The sequence below is a fragment of the Loxodonta africana genome, chromosome 17 (assembly GCF_030014295.1).
Source record: "Loxodonta africana isolate mLoxAfr1 chromosome 17, mLoxAfr1.hap2, whole genome shotgun sequence".
In the NCBI taxonomy this organism is placed as follows: Eukaryota; Metazoa; Chordata; class Mammalia; order Proboscidea; family Elephantidae; genus Loxodonta; species Loxodonta africana.
Genome location: NC_087358.1, coordinates 38,692,853 through 38,714,113, shown reverse-complemented (window position 1 = coordinate 38,714,113; position 21,261 = coordinate 38,692,853). Strand labels below are relative to the sequence as shown.

At 36.1% G+C, this 21,261-nt stretch overlaps 1 protein-coding gene across 1 annotated transcript in view; it reads left to right on the top strand.

The window, feature by feature from the left end:
- Window positions 1-9,713: 9,713 nt before the first annotated feature.
- Window positions 9,714-21,261, top strand: part of LOC100667583 (coiled-coil domain-containing protein 70-like) — a 42,387-nt gene continuing 30,839 nt past the window's right edge. Inside the window, exon 1 of the mRNA XM_003409337.2 lies at window positions 9,714-9,748. Within this exon, the coding sequence (XP_003409385.1) occupies window positions 9,714-9,748 (35 nt within the window). The remainder of the gene's footprint in view (window positions 9,749-21,261) is intronic.

Genomic DNA, 21,261 nt, shown 5'->3' with positions numbered 1-21,261 from the left:
TGGATCATAACAAATTATGGATAACATTCTGAAGAATGGGAATTCCAGAACACTTAATTGTGCTTATAAGGAACCTTTACATAGATCAAGAGGCAGTTATTTGGACAGGACGAGGGGATACTGACTGGTTTAAAGTCAAGAAAGGTGTGCGTCAGGGTTGTATTCTTTCACCATACCTATTCAATCTGTATGCTGAGCAAATAATCGAAGAAGCTGGACTATATGAAGAAGAACGGGGCATCAGGATTGGAGGAAGACTCATTAACAACCTGCATTATGTAGATGATACAACCTTGCTTGCTGGAAGTGAAGAGGACTTGAAGCACTTACTGATGAAGATCAAAGACCACGGCCTTGAGTATGGATTGCACCTCAACATAAAGAAAACAAAAATCCTCACAACTGGACCGATGTACAACATCATGATAAATGGAGAAAAGATTGAAGTTGTCAAGGATTTCATTTTACTTGGATCCACAATCAACAGCCATGGAAGCAGCAGTCAAGAAGTCAAAAGATTCATTGCATTGGGTAAATCTGCTCCGAAGGACCTCTTTAAAGTGTTGAAGAGCTAAGATGTCACCTTGAAGACTAAGGTGCGCCTGACCCAAGCCATAGTATTTTCAATCACATCATATGCATGTGAAAGCTGCACAATGAATAAGGAAGACCAAAGAAGAGTTGATGCCTTTGAATTGTGGTGTTGGCAAAGAATATTGAATATTCCATGGACTTCCAAAAGAATGAACAAATCTGTCTTGGAAGAAGTGTGGCCAGAATGCCCCTTAGAGGCAAGGATGGTGAGACTGCGTCTTACATACTTTGGACATGTTGTCCGGATGGATCAGTCCCTGGAGAAGGATATCATGCTTGGCAGAGTACAGGGTCAGCGGAAAAAAGGAAGACCCTTAACGAGGTGGATTGACACAGTGGCTGCAACAATGAGCTCAAGCATAACAATGATTGTGAGGATGGCTCAGGACTGGGCAGTGTTTCATTCTGTTGTGCATAGGGTCACTATGAGTTAGAACCGACTGGACACCACCTAACAACAACAACTCTTTGTATAAGGAGTAAATGATGAGTAAACCACTTAATTTTTGGGGGAAAAATCATCATTACACATGACTAATTAGCGATAGCATTTTCCCATGAACTCCATACAGTTGAAGGGACCAAATGTATGTGCAAGACAATGTACTATTCAAATATTTCAAAATGACAGCTGAGAGACGAAGCCTTGGGATTGCTTTGTAGGTTAAAATCAGATGCCTGAAAATTGATTACATAAATAGTTAACAAAGGTGAGGGGGCCATCCTGTGATAAAGATTTGGTGAATATGGTAGCAGAGAGCACGGACAACTGAGGGGAAACTGCAAGCGAGGAAGAAAGAGAAAGCAGATGTGGAAGACTCTCCACTTTGCCCCTGTCTACCTTATGCTATAGCTCAGTATCAGCCATATACAAATATTTCACTATGATTATTTAAATATACCCAAATCTGGGACTCTATGAAATCTGAATTTACTTTTTTCATGAAATAAGAATTCCAGTTGGCTTAACCTTGAAACCTTATTAATACTGTATTAGCCAAAGCAGAAGACAATTCTAATACTATCACAAATGATAATAGATTTATAACTTTTTCTATGATGCCTTTATCATTATTTTCAACATTAATTTGACTATTTCTTGTGGACACTGGAGTTAAGTTTATCTAGTACACCTGAGTCTCTGATAATCCTTTTTTATGTTTTGGCAACTGTTTTAGTTTGGATATACATATTCTCATTAAACAGAGTTACTGAAACTATTTAAACTAACATCAATATGTCTATCAAATGATCGCAATCCAAAATTATATGATTAAAATAGATATTATGTTGTCTTATCTGAACTCTGGAAGCAAATGCATTTGTAAACAATTCTTGATTTATGATCTGTAAGAAAGTCCCACCCATAAACAACTTTTCTACTGTTCTTCACACTCGTCATTCACTCACATTTTTCGTCATTCATTTGTACATTGATTTTTATAACAGATATTTTTAAAACACTTAGAAGGGGAGATAGCTCATAAACTCTTTACCCTCATCTTATAGGGAATTTACTATGATGAAATCCAGGCCTGGGCTAGATTACTCTTAACTATAGAGTATACTGGGACTGGAAGAGAGGAAACATGGGAAAGTGCATGACAGACGCAAAGGGAAATTACAAGAAAGTCTTCAAGAGTTGAGGAGAGATAGAGTACATTTTCTAAATCTCCAAACTGCATGAAGGGTGGATTTACTCTGCAGTTAATAATGCTTAAGAGTCAGAACTTTTCACTTGTAAGGGTATGTTCCAAGGCTCTGGGTAGAATCCTAGAAGTGTCTTCACATGATCATACCATTTTGTAAAATTTGAAAGGCTAAAATGGTTTTGTATTTTTTTTAAATAAAACAAACAAACAAAAAACTGGACAAAAAAAAAAAAACTTTGTAAATGTCACGTCACACAAATGCTAGATCTCAGAGGTAGAATTTTCATCATCCACAAGTGAGACTTTGGTTGGATTCCTGGCCAATGAATTTCACCACATTTCTGTCTGTGGAGGCTTGTGCTTTGCTATGACGCTTAACAGGTTTAAGCAAAACTTCAGGCTAAGAAAGACTAGGAAGAGAGGCCTGGCAATCCACTTCCAAAAATCAGCCAATGAAAATACTGTGGATCAATTCCAACAACATTCTTTACTGAAATGACAAAACTAATAACCAACTTTATATAAAAGGAAAGAGGCCTCAAATAGCTAAACAATATTGAAAAAGAAGAACAAAGTAGGAGGCCTCACACTCCCCAATATCAAAACATACTTTACAGCTGCTGAAATCAAAACAGCCTGGTATTGGTTCAATAATAGACATATAGGCCAGTAGGATAGAATTGAGGACCCAGAAATAAATCCATCCATTTATGGACAACTGATTTTCAACAAGGGATCAAAATCCATTCAATGGAGAAGAAACAGCCTCTTTAATAAATGGTGCTGGGAAAACTGGATATTCACTTGCAGAAAGTTGAAATAGGACCCATACCTCACACCATACACAAAAATTAGTTCAAAACGGATCAAAGAATTAAATATTAATCTTAAAATCATAAAGTTCATGTAAGAAAACATAGGGAGAAAATTATGGAGCCTAATCTTTCTAAAAATATTCTAACAAACTTAACTAAAAATACGTGAATAACAGAAGACAAATTAAATAATTGGGACCTCATAAAAATTAAATACTTACGCTTATTGAAAGACTTTATCAAAAGAGTAAAAAGACAAACTACAGACTGGAGAAAAATCTTCAGAAATGACATATCCTATAAGAGTCTATCTCTAAAATATATAGAAAGCTTCTACAATTGAACAACAAAAAGACCAACAACCCAATTATAAGATGGCCAAAGGACATATACAGACACTTCTCCAAAGGCATTCAGGTGACCAACAAAGACATGAAAACATGCTGATAATCATTAGCCATTAGAGAGATGCAAATCTAAACCACATAGAGTACCATCTCATGCCGGCTAAAATGACATTGATGAAAAGAACAAATAACAAAAAATGTCGCTAAGGATATGGGGAGATTGGAACTCTTATCCTTTGATAGTGGAACTGTAAAATAATACAACCACTATAGAAAATAGTATGGTGCTTACTCAAAATACTAGACATAGTAATACCTTATGATTCAGTAATCCCACTCCTAGTTATATACCCTAGGGGTCTGATAAAAAAGACATATATGTGTATAGGCATATGTGTAATGGGTAGGTACAGGTGTGTGTACATATGTGTCCACAGATAGAAGTATCCTAGTGTTGCTACAACAGAAATAGCAAATGTGGATGGCTTTAACAAACAGAAATTTATTACTTCACAGTTTAGGAGACTAGAAGTTCATATTCAGGTGCTGGCTCAAGGGGAAAGCTCTCTCTCTCTGTTGGCTCTGGAGGAATGTCCTTGTCATCAATCTTCCATAGATCTAGGAATTTCTCAGAGCATGGATCCCGAGTCCAAATGACACATACTTCTCCTGGCTCTTCTTTCTTGGTGTTACGAGGTCTCTCTCTTCTCTGTTCAATTCTCTTTTTATCTCAAAAGAGATTGACTCAAGATACAATCTAATCATGTAGATTGAGTCCTACCTCATTAGCTGCCTCTAATCCTGCCTCATTAACATCCCAGAAGTTAAAAATAATCACTTCAGTTCACAAAATGTAGAACAACAATGCAATACTGGGAATCATGGCCTAGCCAAGTTGAAACACATTTTTGGGGGACACAATTCAATCATAACAGTATATATAGAAATATGTGTGTGCATGCATATCTATTCATAGAGGACACAGCTACAGATACTTCTCAGACATAACCAAGCACCTTGTGAGATTGATTTTCTGGGCTTGAAGACTTAGGACCTTAATCTCATGGGACAACTCAGTCAGTTGGCATATTATAGTTCACAAAGTTCATGTTATACATCCCAGTGAGGTGAGTAGGGCCTGGGGTCTTAAAAGCTTGCAAGTAGCCATATAACTATGGGTCTGTACTCATCACTAGCAAGAGAAAGAAGGAAAACAAATCTCAGAAAAGAAACTAGTCCACATGCTGACAGCCTATACAAGCCATGGTCTCATCTACCCTGAGACCAGAAGAACTAGACAGTACCCAGCTACCACTACTGTCAACTCTGATCAGGGCCACAATAGATGGACCCTGATAGAACGGGAGAAAAATGCAAGAAAGAACTCAAATTCTTAAAAAGTCCAGACTTACTGGACCAATTGAGACTAGAGGACTCCCTAAGACTATGGCCTCTAAACCTTGAACCAAAACTATTCATGAGTGAAATAACAGATTGGCACATAAAGAGTATCACAAGTGAGTACAGGGCTTCATTAAATATGTATATGCATATATATATATATATGTATATATATATATATATTTTTGAGAATGAAAGGTCAACAATTGCTGTAAAGCAAAGATGAGAAGATAAGGGGGCAGGGAAACAAGAGCACTGGAAATGGAACCACCAGAATGAAATTAAAGAGAATGTTGACTCAATGTGAAAAATGTACCTAATGTCATGGAAGGGTTTATATAGAAATTGTCAAATGGAAACCTAATTTGCTGTGTAAACTTTCACCAAAAAGGCAATAAAATATTATTAAAAAACAGAAAAAAACCTATGGGTCATAATGGTTCAAAATGCAGTGGATCATGGGATAGTTGTGCATAGGATCACCATGAGTCTTGGGATGATTCAACAGCACTAACAACAACCAACCAGTTGCACTGAGTTGACTGTGACTCATGGTGATCCTTTCTGTTGCAGAGTAGAAATGTGCTCCACAGGGTTTTCAGGGCTTTGACCTTTCGGAAGCAGATCAACAGTCCTTTCTTCTGGGTGGCCTGGGTGGGTTCGAACCACCGTTTCAGTTAGTAGCAGAATGCTTAACCTTTCCCACTACCTAGGAATAACAACAAGCCATAAATTTGCTCCTCCTTTTGTGGCCTTTATCTTGATGAAAAATATTACAAAAGAGGCAAGAGAAAATGGTTGTTAATAGTTCATTAGGAAATTCAGAATTGTGGAGAAAGCTTCAGATCCATGGCTAGGACGTGGTCAGGAACAAGAGTGTGGGTTAGGTTGAAGCTGCTCTGATAGCCCAAATCATGGCATAAATCCTTTCTTCTGAGAACTGTTACCACTGCTGCTGCCAAGGGCCTTCACAGACTGAGCTGCCTCCAAGACCACGTTCCACATGTGTGTTGCTGCCACTGCTGCTCTGGTCTACCACAGGAATGACTCTCCACAGACCTCCTCTCCGCTACATGAATCTGTGGTTCCTGAATCAAAAAAGTGGGATGGGGTCATCTAATTGGGAGATAGCAGAGAGAGAATAAAAATTGGTTAGGAATGAAAAAGTGAAAATCAGCTCAGACTGAAAAAGAAAAAAAGTAGCTCTGACATTAATCAGGATGAAAGGAGATAACGCCTGCTACAAAATGAGAAGAAAACATTGTCCCTGTCAAGATCAGGAAGCAATTGTAAAATGCCAGCATGACTTCCACTTCGATTGATACTTTTCTTACCAGCAAGGCTCCCAGATAGATCACCTCTGCTATTGCCACCCATTCCAAAGAATACTCAGTTGCTAAACCACTCAATCCCTGGTCAATACCTGTGGCTCCCCAACCTGCAACACCTAGTAGAGTTCTATTTATCCTTTGAGTCTTATGTATTAATTTTATGATGGTAATTTGATGGTGTGTGTGCCAGTATAGCCATCTGGTTCCCACATGATAGCATTTATGACATTAAATTATAATTGTATACCTACATACTCAAAACCTCCGGTAATGTAAATTCCATTGGAATAGGAACTCTTAGTTGTTACAATGGATTTTCCTCTTTGGCCTTATCCTCATTATAGGTTAAGAATGTTCCTATTGTTCCTCAGTCTTATATATTTTTTTATATCCCTCTTTCATGTTTACCATATTTTGAAGCAAATACCGACCACCTTCTACATTTGTTTGCCAACCACTCCCTCCTTACCCATCAAGATATTTTTATTAGCACTGCTATCTCAATTTTTTATACATGTTGCTGTTAAAAAAAATTTGTTGTTGCTAGGTGCCATCGAGTCAGTTCCAACTCATAGCAGCCCTAGAGGACACAGCTAACAAAACACGGAACAAAACACTGCCCGGTCCTGCACCATCCTTACAATCGTTGTTATGCTTGAGCCCGTTGTTGCAGCCACTGTGTCACTCCATTTTGTTCAGGGTCTTCCTCTTTTCTGCTGACCATGTACTTTGCCATGCATGAAATTATCCTCCAGGGACTGATCCCCCAGACAATATATCCAAAGAATTTAAGACGCAGTCTCGCCATCCTTGTTTCTAAGGAACATTCTTGTACTTCTTCCAAGACAGATTTGTTCGTTCTTTTGGCAGTCCGTGGTATATTCAGTATTCTTCACCAACACCACAATTCAAAGACATCAATTCTTCTTTGGTCTTCCTTATTCAATGTCCAGCTTTCACATGCATATGATGTGATTGAAAACACCATGGCTTGGGTCAGGCACACCTAAGTCTTTAAGGTGACATCTTTGCTTTTCAACACTTTGAAGAGGTCCTTTGCAGCAGATTTGCCCAATTCAATGTGTCTTTTGATTTCTCAACTGATGCTTCTATGGGTGTTGATTGTGGTTCCAAATAAAATGAAATCCTTGAGAGCTTGAGTCTTTTCTCTGTTTATCATGATGTGGCTTACTGGTCCAGTGGTGAGGATTTTTGTTGTGAGGATTTATTTTTATATGAAAATGGAAACACTGGTGGCCTAGTGGTTAAGTGCCAGAGCTGCTAACCAAGAGATTAGCAGTTTGAATCCTCCAGGTGCTCCTTAGAAACTCTATGGGGCAGTTCTACTCTGTCCTATAGGGTCACTATAAGTTAGAATTGACTTGACAGCAGTGGTTTGGTTTTATATGAAAATACCTCAGGAGAATGTGTAGGAGGTACACATTATTTATGTAATGATAGGGTACTAATCATTTCATAGTGTTTAGAGCTAAGAAAAACATCTAATTTTTCAATATCCTTACCGTATAATGACATAACCAAAACTTAAATCTTTTAAATCTCAATGTTGTGTTCCTTCTTCTGTATTATTTTTCTCGAAGTTAGTAAATACTTGATTGAGGTCAGAACATATGTTATTTTTATAATGTAACTGCAATTGATAAGGTAAGTGCTAAAATTTAATATCAGAGAACTGCCTTTATATATGGACTAATTAACCTGAAATAATCCATTTAGTATCTTGATAACCTAAAAACTAAATAAACCTTAATTTTGTAATTAGGTAATTTCATTGCCTCACTTCATTAACTAATCCATTACCTAATAACTTCATTAGGTAATGAAATAAGTAATCAAGGATTAACTTTAATCTGGATTAGTAATACAACTCCATGTGCTGGAATATCCTTCCTTCAAGACCCAGTGTCAGCAACCCAATGTATATCTATAGTTATTTTTGAGTTTTGCATCTCCTATCAAGCAACCCTTTATTGTTTTCACATACTAATTAATGACATATATATAGGGTCGCTATGAGTCAGAATTGACTCGACGGCAATGGGTTTGGTTTTTTGGGTTTTATCTCACATTTAATTACATTTTCATGACATATCATTTATTTCACAATTAATGCATACTTAACACTAATTTAGAGGAAGTCAGCCAAATAATATACTTTTTTTAATTTTTAAAATGTTTTCCAAACACCCAGAGGGTAAGTCATACCATACTGATCTGTACTTGAAGATGTAGTTTAATTCTACAACACTTTTCTTCTACTGTTTGCTTGCTTATGAGTAGAATGCAACATGACATTTTTAAAAAGAAGTAACAGATTTAGCTGGATTTGTTAATTAGCCTAGAGGGTGTAATGGGGGAGATTTCTACTGGTAGATGAGGAAAAAAATGTTTTTCAGTCGAGAGCAGAGGGAACCAGAAAAGTCATACAGAGGTCAATAAAGCAGGAGAACAGTTTTAGGCACAATATGCTGTGGTACAGAGAGGAAAAAGTAGGATTAATTTATCTAATTAAGAAAAAAAAAAAATAGGCATCACCCCTAAGCTGATTGTGACTTTTCGGGGTGGGCATTCACTGTGCGATAACATGAAAGTTGGAAAAAGACTGATGCCCATTGTGTAAAAATGGTCATGGTTACTGCTGGTTGATGAAATGTCCATTTTACAGACTAAATATCAATGCCCAGGTCTCAGCTTGTTAGCTTAAGACCTAGCATTACTGGTACTAGACAATGCTTCTAACGATGGCTTCCGGAAAGGAGTTTGGAAAGCAAATAGGGAGTACTACAGAGTGAGATAATTCTCAGTCACATGGAGCAGAGAAGAAATAGCAGTTCTTTAAACACCTCAAAGATCACATTATCCTCCTATTCTTGAGCAAAAAAAGAAAAAAAAATTTGGATGGAAACTAGATATTCAGAAAAGTAGTCCATGGAGTTGGCCTATAAAGAAATAGGCTTATAATTATCTTGTGCCCTGACTTGACCTCGAGGCTGCCTGGTGTGGCTGGCAAAATTATCATGACAGAGTAATGATAAACTGGTTGGTGCCTAGAAACTGCAGATGTTTAAAACAGATTGTATTATTTATTTACTTCCACGGAAATTCTCTGTACCAGTAGCAGATTTTAGCATTTGCAGAAAAGTGCCCGTTTACAATTTATAGTTATAGCCACACAATTGAGCTGTTCTAGTAAGCTATTGATTAAAAAAAATTGATTAAGACCCCTTAATTTAAGAAATAAGTTCTTTACCAATTTTCAAGGTTTAAATGAAATCTTTCTCATTTAAAAAAAAAAAAAACAGTAGATTTTCTTTCTTTCTTTTTTGGTACATGCTGACACCTTACAAGGAAGATTTAGATCATTGTTTTGAGGAATATCTAGAAGCCTACCCTCTACTCAGAACACCTGAAAAAGTGTGAATATTAAGGTTTTCTGTCAACTTAGTTGGTCCGTGATTCTCAGTGGTTTGGCAGTTATGATATAGTCTGGCAGCCATGTAATGATGTGATCACCTCTGTGATGAGTTTTGATAGAATGTGATCACCTCCGCGATGGACTCTGCCATGAGTAGCCAATCAGTTGAAAGGTAATTTCCTTGGAAGTGTGGGTTGCATCCAATATAAGTAGACTTCTTGGCATGGCATGTGGGCTTTTGCTCACTCTGGATCCTGCAGCTGGCTCCTGTTCATCTGACTTCCAGTTCTTAGGATTCATTGGTCTTCGAAGTCTGCGAGCCAGAGCCCTGCTGTCTGACTTGCTGATCTTGGGTTTGCCAGACCCTGCAGCTATGTGAATCAGGAGAAGTCCCCAGCCTGACCCAAAGACTGGGGACATTCCAGCCTTTACAACCAGGGGAGCCATTTCCTTAACAGAAATATATATATGTGCTTCACTGGTTTTGCTTCTCTAGAGAACCCAGCCTAAGACAGAAGGTAAATCATACTCAGATGGCTATTTTCCAGGATGCTCCTGTTACTGCCATTTGGCCTTACATGAATATTAATGGTACTTGATTGTATTCTCAAAAATACCCCAAATGTGACAACTTGTATGGTCACCCCAAACATACAAATTTGTGTTCTTCATCTGCATATGCTCTCAAGAAAAACCTAAGAAAAGCTTTAAGTAACAAATTGTCACATACGAAAGCAATCTTTTAAGAAAAGATAAAATTTTAAATAATCTAAATTAGCATTAGAAGTCAGGGAGTCTCCCTCTCTTGCCATTTCATCTTAAGACTTCTGATGCAGTAATTTGACCAATTTTATAAACAATCTCCCAGACTTTATTTGAGGGATTTCCTTTCATATCTTTCCAGGTTCATGTCTATCTTTTTTACGCCCACAGGTCCTTTACTTCTCACCAGGTCAGCTGACAGTGTGAAATACAACACTTTAAAAAAACCTTTCCGGAAAAATTGTCATGGTTATTTAACTTGTGTTTTACTCTGGACATTCAATTGATGCCTTTCTAGAGTCCTCAGAATCAAAACTTGGGTCACATTCTCATTGGAAACATATCCAATGAATTGTCCACAATTCCAGTGAGCTGTGCAGTTAGCCAGATGTAGGCTCTGCATATGTGTCAAACTCATCATAAGTAATAGCATCCTTAACCCTAAAATAAATAATGCTGTTCCAAATTTAAAAAATAAAACTTTGAGTTTTCCAAATTTTTTAAAAATAATTTATATTATTTTTGAAAGAGTTGTATTATAAAATTCAAATAGTAAAATTATAGACAAAATAAAAGTATTTTTTGCTTTTTTTTTTAACAATTATGCAGTTTTCCTCCATTTTGGGGAATATAATAATATTCCTTAATGTAGAGAAAAAGAAATTGAAATTGAGAACATCTGACCATGTTGACAGACAATTTATTGATTCTAAGAGTATGTCTTTATCTCTTCCTTGACTAAGCCTTGGGAGCTCTATTTAGCATTAGGGAAATGGTTCTAGCAAAGGAGCCAGAAGTACGAACTTGGACAGAGAGAAATCCATTATTTCTGAGAAACTCTTCAAAATATTTTAAAAATATAGGAAAAGGAAAACATGAGACTATAGGGTCACTATGAGTCAGAACTGACTCGATGGCAATGGGTTTGGTTTGGTTATCATATAAAATCACAGAACTTACACTAAGCGTGTTAGTTATTATAAGCCTAAATTGTCTAAGTTTACCTGTCTAAAGTTATTTCAAGTATTTTCGAAAGCAAAAATTTTTAAAAAGTTTTAAACAAATTGCGGCTTGTTATACATTGGTCTCGGCTTGTTTTCTCTCCCCCTATTCCTTTAAACATTATAACTAAGAGGCTGTTCCATACCAGCATTGTTGCCTAGGAATTATCCTTCACTAAATACTGGGTTTCCTCATGTCAACAAACTCAGTACATTTTCTTCTCAACACGGTCTCCCTAGGTAAGATTCCTATTACACTTCATAACATACAAATAGCGTATTTATGCTGATGATTCACAAATTTATATCTCCAGGTCGAACTTCTCCCCTAACATGTATGTCCAACTTTCCTATTGCCATCTCCATTTGGATGTTTGTAAATAAAAATCAACATAAATCCAATCCCCAAGATGTGAGGATTAAGTAAACCCAACTTTCTCACTTTTCAGTCATCTCTGATACCAGCTGCCTGCCTGACACGTCTCTCTCTAATCCTAGCCAATGAGAGCTAGGTCAAATCTCACAAATTAAAAAAAAAAAGACATGGTCCTGCAGACAGCCAAATAAATAGACACCAGCCACAAGCTCAGGAATTCACAGAACACTCTTGCTTCTGATCTGTTGGCTTCAAATTCAGGACTTTCCTACTTCCCCTTCAAGATACTACCTGCAAGCTCAGGGGCCTCCCCTGGGCTCCCTCACTTGTACCTGCCAACTCCCACTCCCACGACTCCTTTAGGTTCAATAATTCACTGGAATGACTCACAGATTCTGTGAGTTAATTACAATAACTGATTTATTATAGCAGAGGGATATAAATCAGGATCAAGATAAAGAAGAGACTCATGTGGCAAAGTGCGAAAGCGTTCCCAATGCAGAGCTTCAGTGTTTCAAAATGATCGTCCTACTCTTCCACTTGTATTGATGTCTTTTACTAACCAGAAACCTGCTGGAGTTTCCCTGTCCAGAGTCTTTACTGGCCTCATTGCATAAACACCATTGAATCATGCCCCTTTCCATCCCTGAGATCAGCTAATATCAGGCCATGAGGTGATCCCTCTAGCTTGCCCAGCCCCCTCACTCATTAGCACAAATCTTCTGGTATAGACTTCCTCATCTCTCTCAAGAGCATGAACACCCATTCACTTACTCATACCAAACATTTGGAAGAGCCATAGTTCTCCCCTCTCACTTATTGACCACCTTCCAATACATTACTACATCCTATCAGTGCCTTCTCCAAAGTAAATCAGATCCATTTCCACCATAGTTCCAGCCATAATCAACTTGATCCTGACTTAGTGAACCTACTGTCTTCCCCACAACAATTTACTGGTGCTCTGTTTCAGTAGAATAAAATCTTCATTTAACACAGCCTAGAATGAATTCCATAATATGTCTCCCCTACCTTTCCTACCAAGGAGCCCTGGTGGCACAGTGATTAAGAGCTTGGCTGTTAACTGCAAGGTCTGTGGTTCAAACCTACCAGTTGCTCCGTGGGAGAAAGATGTAGCAATCTGTTTCTGTAAAGATTACTCCCCAAAACACTGATGCTTAGATTTTCTTGCACAAATATGCAAGGATATTTCATACAACAAGACATTTGCAAGCTGCAGTGTTTTCCTCTCTTCCTTCTGTTTGACTGGCTATTATTTCTTCATCACGTATGTGTGAGCTTGAATACGGCCTTCCTAGAAAAGCTTTCCCTGACTGTCTGGTTTAAATGCAGGTTCCCCTTTCCACATGAACTTAGCAGTTTATTTTCCTCATATATTTTATGACAAATCACAATTATTGTATTTGTCTCTTTTTTATCTGTCTCCTCCAGAATATTTTAATTTCCATGAAGCCAAGTAACATGTCTATATGAATTATTTAAAAACCAAGCTGAATACCAAAAAGTCATTTCTGTGGAAAGATTATAAATGATTTTCCCTTTTTTTTTTTTCTTTGCTCTTTGTCTGTAGTACCATAAATTTTATGCAATGAATATTTCATTTCTCTTTAAAGGAAATGATGTTAACAGTTTAAATCAATCTTAAAAAAAAGTCTAAGGATTGTAAATAATACTATTATTAAGTTAATTATTTCATTTATTAAGTCTGTAACATGTGCTAATCATAGTAGTTACGAAAGGTATATTAGAATTATACAAGTATATCAGTATAGTTCGGGGTCACTCTGGCCATTTTTTTCTCCTGACTATTAAATCCTTTCATACTATAGAAAAAAAATATGTAGAGCTAAACATAATTAAAACCAAAAAAACAAACCTATTGCCGTCGAGTCGATTCCGACTCACAGCAACCCTATAGGACAGAATAGAACTGCCCCATAGTTTCCAAGGAGCATCTGGTGGATTCGAACTGCTAACGTTTTGGCTGGCAGCCATAGCACTTAAGCAGTATGCCACCAGGGTTTCCAGACATAATTAGGTGCTTGAAATATTAGGCAAATACATCAATGCATATGTGATTTACATTTCATGGTTTACTTAAAAATTAAAGCTAAACGGAATCTTCCTTAAATTGTGAGCATTTGCACTGCAATGTGCAACCTTAAACGTAACAAGAAAGCAACCTGAGTATTTTTATACTCACATAAAGTACTAACCATTTTAATTAAATATTTGCATTTAACCTCTCATTTCACATTGCAGAGAGATGGCTTCCTTTGCACAACATCTATAAATAACCATAATTGATATTCTCACTCTGAACAATAGGAGCCACCTGTTCTAAGAGCACTGACATTCAGCCACACAACCAGTTTTCATGCGATAGTCTGAAATAGCATATACCATTCTAATCATCTGACTACACACTGAAAAGAACATAAAATTCAATAGCATAAATGAAACAAGAAGAAAAAAAAACACATCTGTGAATTTAGGGATTGGGTTTCATTTTCGGGAGAAACATAAAAGAGAACACTTTCACTATATCAGGCTGTTGCTGCCAATTTTATGTGCAAATCATATTTGAAAATGTTACATATGTTCTGCTATTATGAGGTACAATACATGTAGATTGGATATTCATTATCAAGGATATTTGCTGCATCTTTCTGAATTAACTGAAATGAATAATTAAGCCAAAATTATCCTTATCCTTATCTCAGATCATAAATTAGCAAGTACAGCAAGTAGATAACATTAATATATATAACACGAACCAATGATTTTTTTTCTAATGATTTTAGCTATATGGTCTTATGGTGCTCTCATAAATTACTTACAATTTTCTTGGCTTTATTGTAATTTTTTTTCAATAAGTTTACCAATGAATTACTGAAATATTAAAATGACTTTAAATGATTTCTATTAATGCCATATGAAAGTGTTAATATGAAAACTGGTTGCAAGTGTGATATTCAAAAGCATGAAATTTTAAATAAAGTTGAATTCAATACCAACAGCTTTTCAACAATCTCCCCACGTACAAATATATATATCTACATTTGTTGTTGTTTGCTGTCGTCATATTCCCATAGTTACTGTATTATCATAGCCAGACACTGTCCTGAAATATTCCATTACTCAAAGAGCCTGATCTTGCTAGATATCAATTCTGTGTTCTTTTCCTGTGTTCCTTTTGAAATATACTCAGGGAACCTAATTATTTATTTTTTATAAATTAAATGAGTTAACAAATTATTCATAACCAAAATCTATTTAAGGTACATTTAAAATCATATTTGTACTGTTTATATTTGGTATGTTCTTTCTACAGTTTCCTAACTTTTCTCGCTTCCAATACCAGGAAAGTATGTATTGTTCGGCCTCAAATTCTCTATTTGAAAACTCTGTCAGGGAAAGAATGATGGTGGTGGTTAGATGTACTAATCTAATATTTTGTTGGAAAATAAAAAAGCATGTAATAAACAAACACATCATTAAAAACAAATATTAGGAAAGAAATACGACAGCCAAGTCATCCAAACACGATCTCTGGACCTCTCTTTAAGTCGTGTTGTTTTTGTTGTTGTTAGGTGCCGTGGAGTTGGTTCCGACTCATAGCGACCCTATCTACCACAGAACGAGACGCTGCCCAGTCCTGAGCCATCCTCAAAATCATTGCTATGCTTGAGTCCATTGTTGCAGCCACTGTGTGAGTCCATATCATTGAGGGCCTTCCTCTCTTCCGCTGACCCTGTACCTTTAAGTCTATATCATAATTAAAATTTAAATAATTTATCCTTGCAATTATTTTCTTTTTAATGATCTTACCAGACATCTGGATTTTCAATTTTGACTGTGTCTGTTTTATTGAGGTCAAAAGGGCTTTTTCAAAATTAATAACAAATTTAATATTTATTCAGATGGCCACTATTTACAATTTACTGTGAAATTTCAGAAATAAAGATGCTCAGAAATGAGTTTGGAGTCCTGATAACATTTCAAAAAGTACTAGAGTCCACAAAGAAAAATAGTCACAGTGAAGTATTAACTTCTTCATACAACATTACTTGCGGTATCATGAAAATAGAAGGATTTGATAACCTTTACCAGAATTTAGAGAAATAAAAGGATACCTTTATTGTATATGTATAGCTGTCAACTATAACCTTTAAAACCACTGTCATCCAGTCGATTCCAACTCCTAGAGACACTACAGGACAGAGGAGAACTGCCTTATAGGATTTTAAAGGCTGTAATCTTTACGGAAAGAGACTGCCACATATTTCTCCCACAAAATGTCTAGTAGGTTCAAACCACTGGCCTTTGGGTTAGCATCTGAACGTTAATCACTTCATTACTAGATTTCCTTCTACCAACTTTGTTGTTGTTAGGTGCCATCAAGTCGATTTCTACTCTGAACAATCCTATGAACAACAGAACAAAACACTGCCTGGTTCTGTGCCATCCTCACAATCATTGCTATGTTTGAGTCCATTGTTGAGCCACTATACCAATCCACCTCACTGAGGGTCTTCCTCTTTTTCCTGACCCTCTACTTTACCAGCCATGATGTCCTTTTCCAGGGACTAGTCCCTCCTGATAATATGTCCAAAGTATATAAGATGAAGTCTTGCCATCTTGGCTCCTAAGGAACAATCTGACTGTATTTCCAAGACAGGTTTGGTATAATCAGTATTCTTCTCCAACACCATAATTGAAAAAATCAATTCTTTCGTGTTCCTTATTCATTGTTCTAGTAAATTTATTTTTATTATTACTTCAAATGTTCTGTCATTCTATGACTTCTTTTATTCAGATATTGGCAAATGTAATTTCATATTCTTTGTTGTTTATTAGAAAAATAAGCAACAAAGAATGTGATGTGAACCTTATCCAGAACTGGTTTCACTGGATTCTAGGAGATTACTAAACTATGAGCACTAGCAATACCAGTTCACATTAATCCAATGAGGATGTGGGATGAGTCAAAACTAGTCTTCGGTCCCTGAAAAGATTGGTTTATGTACAGTTTGTAGTACACCTTGGGTGCAATACTTCACTGTCTCAATCCAAAGCTTGGGTTTTTCCAATGACTCACTTTTTGGTGGGTACTAAAATCTATTGTTTGTCATTCTAGCCTCTTGAGACTATTTAAAGATTTGTTCAGCTTCGCAAATTTTTAGCAAGGCTTTCCGAATAAGTAAATGCACTAAATGCCTGACTTACCTGTCTAGCTTCCCTCTTTTCCCAGATTTTGCTTCTGCCATTCTTTCTTCAGTCTAGCTTTTTGATGCCTTCAAACATACTTTAATAAATTTTGTCTAGCTTTTATAGTTATTTTCAGTAGAGATTTTAAACAGAAAAACTTTGTCTCCCATTGCAGGAAGTGGCATTTGACTGCATCCCTCCTTTTGGTGGGTAGGACAAAGTTCTGTTCTGCCATTATACTTTATACTTTATAAAAATATCTAGCTATATACCTAAGAGAATATTTCTTTTCGTGTTATCTTACAATGAGGTAATAGTATATACCTAGCTCATAAATAAGTAGTATTTATATGCTATTGTTGTTGTTGTGGGTAGTTGAGTCGATTCCAACTCATAACGACCCTGTAGGACAAAGCAGAACTGCTCCATAGAGTTTTCAAGGAGTGGCTGGTGGATTTGAGCTGCCAGTCTTTTGGTTACCCTCAGAGTTCTTAACCACTGTGCCATCAGGCCTCCCGTATGTTAATAGAGTAAAATGAAAAGACTCTTGGTTTTACTGGAGTGGAGGTTTTAACCTGGCCTTTCAGTATAGAATCCCTACAAGCCTTGCTATACATTAAGATAGAGGCTCACTATGAATATAATTAACACACACACACTAAACAGTTACAATAATGTAATGTCACCTACCCTGTAAGCAATTCCTAAACAAGATATTGCAGCTAGAGAGAAGTCAGTTTCAATTTTGAACATCTCATATGTGTTCATTCAAGAATATTAAGTGCTCAGAACAATAATTTCCCTTTTGCATAAGAATATATAGATTTATGGAAACCCTGGTGGTATAGTGGTTAAGAGCTATGGCTGCTGACCAAAAGGTTGGCAGTTTGAATCCACCAGGCACTCGTTGGAAACTCTATGGGACAGTTTTACCCTGTCCTATAGGGCCGCTATGAGTCAGAATTGACTCTACAGCAGCGAGTTTGCTTTTGGGGTTTGGTATATACATTTACACATATTTAACATGTTTGTACATATGTGTGAATTTTATATGTTTAAGTAAACTACTTTTTAATCTTTTGATCTCTTAGATGGCAATTTTATAAAGTAAAAAAAGAAAGAGCATTAATCTGAACAAGTCCATAACAGTGAAATACTGCTTAAAATTATGTATCAGCAGAATATGTAATATTTCAAAATGTTGATTAAGCACATCTGTTTGGAATCTAAATATTGTGCGACAACTAAATAATAGTATCACTCAATCTTGGTAAGAAAATAAAGATACAGATCTTAACGTCTTTATATGAACCTCTTTAAAAAACAGAGAAGAAAACAAAAAAACTGACGTCAATTGATAATTACGACCTAGAATAACAAAAGCTGAAAAATATAGTGTGTCAAGTCCATTCCAAAAGTCTGAAATAAGAGGCAGTCGGAGTTATCATTATGGTAGTAAAAGTCCTTAGATCTCTGATATAAGCCAAAAACATACAGCCAAATAAATACCTGATTTCCTGCTCATTGCAAATGTGAGAATGTCTCAGTCTTCAAAAATGGACAAGTGCTTGTTTTCAAAAATAACAATTCCCTTCACTTGTAGATAAATTACATAAAATATTAATTTCAAGAGAAGTTTATACCAAGCCATGTCAAATTTCAGAATAGGAAGGAGCAAAATTTCATGTATCCCATTAACTTCTTTTATAAACTCACAAAATATATAGCTGGTTCACTAAAATTTTAATTGTTATTGCTAAGGGTTATGCATGTGACAAAAGTACAATTTAAATATTATTTGGAAGGAAAATAGAAAACAAAAATGATATCTATTTTTGGGGTTCACTGGAAACATAAAATAACACCATTTCTATTGCTATATGTGTGAAATAAACGAAAACAATAAAAAGCTGAGCTAGGCTAAGGTAATATTTTATATTTTCTAGCATTTCAAAAGAAAAAAAAACAGAACAATGCAGCTGATTGAAGACTAAAGTTTGAGTATATAAACTGCTGAATTTACAATCACTGGATATTTCACTTTTTATGATTTACAGCTGTGTTTAAATAAATCTATCTAATTATACTGAAGCCTGCCATGTAATCATGGACTAATCCCATTTGCATGCTTAGAAATGATAACAATGAGCTCCACTGGGCAATAAAGATTTAGATAAACAAATTGAGAAGTTTCTGCACTAATCCTAGGTTTTTTTTTTTTTTTTTGATTTTTATTTGGCTCCTTCTTCCAACATATCATGTTTTTGACCTTAAACCAAAAGTAAGAAAGACAGATAAGTCAATGCTTGACACTTTCCCACAAAGACTGGACCATCTGGACACTTTATATTTGTAACAGGTGCTTCTGGGATTTAGAGCCTAATTCTGGCCCAGATTTTGTTCTGTATGGGTGACTCTGTTGGTATGTGCAATTGTGCATTGCATTAATTGAAGAGAATAGAAAAGGCCAAGTACAGCAATTAGTTAGTTGGTCATGCAGAAAAGATTCTAATGGCTTTGAGCCATGAAGTGTTGAATGCACAGATGCACAGCACCATCAGTTTTGCTCTCTGTGGTATGCTCTTAGCCAGTGGCAGGTAAAACGCCTCTGTGGCTTGATCCCAGGTTTTTGTCCCCTTTAAGAACAATCTACATTTTGTAACCACAGGAGAGAGAAAATGCTCGTGTTAGATACCGTAATAACCAGCTCTATCCGCACAACGTCTTGAATATCTCATAGCATGATACATATCAGGCTCATAACAAAAATCTAAACACAAATTAATAAAAAATCAATAAGTACTTCAGCCATAGAATATTTAGATAAAGTACTCCGTAGATGAAACTACCGTTTTTAATTGAGGTTTTCAAAATTAAAGAGGTTTTCAGACTCATAACATTGGTACAAACTTGATTTTGGTTAGATCTTTCAAAGCATAATAGTACTTTAGTTAATTAAAACCCCAGTCTCTTTTGTAAATTTACGGGTATTGTCAATAATTTGGTTTTGTTTATAATGAATTATAAGAAAAATGATGACCTAATTACTCAATTCGAGATGAAACAAATAAAAAAGAAACAAACAATAAAATAACCCATAAACCTAAAGGAATGAGATTGTTTTTAACATCAGTGTTTTCTATACTCATTTGTAGATATTGAGTTATGAATGTTTTCTCATATTTCATGGTATTACCACTGTACTTCATAGTGTTTTCATTATTTTATGCTATGCATTATTTATCAGTTCTTGATTTGACTTATAATAATTCAACAAAATAATAATTCTGTGGTGGTTAGTTGACATTTTCTAGGCTCCAACTCATGGTAGCCTTGTGTGTAACAGAATAAAAAGTTACCTGGTCATCTTCATCATTGGCATGTTTGAGTCCATTGTTGTGGCTATGTGTCAGTCCATCTCACTGAATGTTTCTCTTGCCTTTGCCCTCCACTTTATAAAACATGATGTCCATCTCCAGCAATTGATCCCCCTGATGGTGCACGCAAAGTAAGAAAGTCAAAATCTTGGAAAATATTCTGTGATTCATAGGGTTTTTATTGTCTAATTTTTGGAAGCAGTGAGGACTTTCTTCATAGTCAGTCTTAGTCTGGAAGCTCTGCTGAAACCGCTCCACCATGGGTGCCCCTGCAAGTGTTTGAAATATTATTGGTATAACTTCCAACATTATAGCAACATGCAAGCCCCACAATACAACAAACTGACAGATAGATGGCAGGCTATAACAAAATCTACTATCAATTTAACAAAGTTGGTGAATATTTTGAATGCTTACTACGTGTCAGGCAGTATCCTAAGTAATAGACATAGAACCTTGAATAAAAGAGAAAATACTTCTACCCTTGTAAAGCTAATGTGTGAGTGAGACACTTCTTATATTTATTTTTTATTTGTATATTGTTAGACAATAATAAAATTAAATAATTACAAGTGATGAGAGAAAAGTAAGCAAGACCAGAAGATTGTTATGAATTGAATTGTGTGGCCTAAAAATGTGTCAACTTGGCTAGGCCATGATTTCCAGTAGTGTGTGGTTGTCCCTCATTTTGTAATCTGATGTGATTATCCTATGTTATAAATCCTAACCTCTATGATGTGAATGAGGCAGGATTAAAGGCAGTTATGTTAATGAGGCAGGACACAATCGACACGATTAGATTGTATTTCGAGCCAATCTCTTTTGAGATATAAAAGACAGAAGTGAGCAGAGAGGAGAGGGACTTCCTACCACCAAGAAAGAGCTGGAAGCATAGTGTGTCCTTCGGACCCAGAGTCCCTGTGCTGAAAAACTCCTA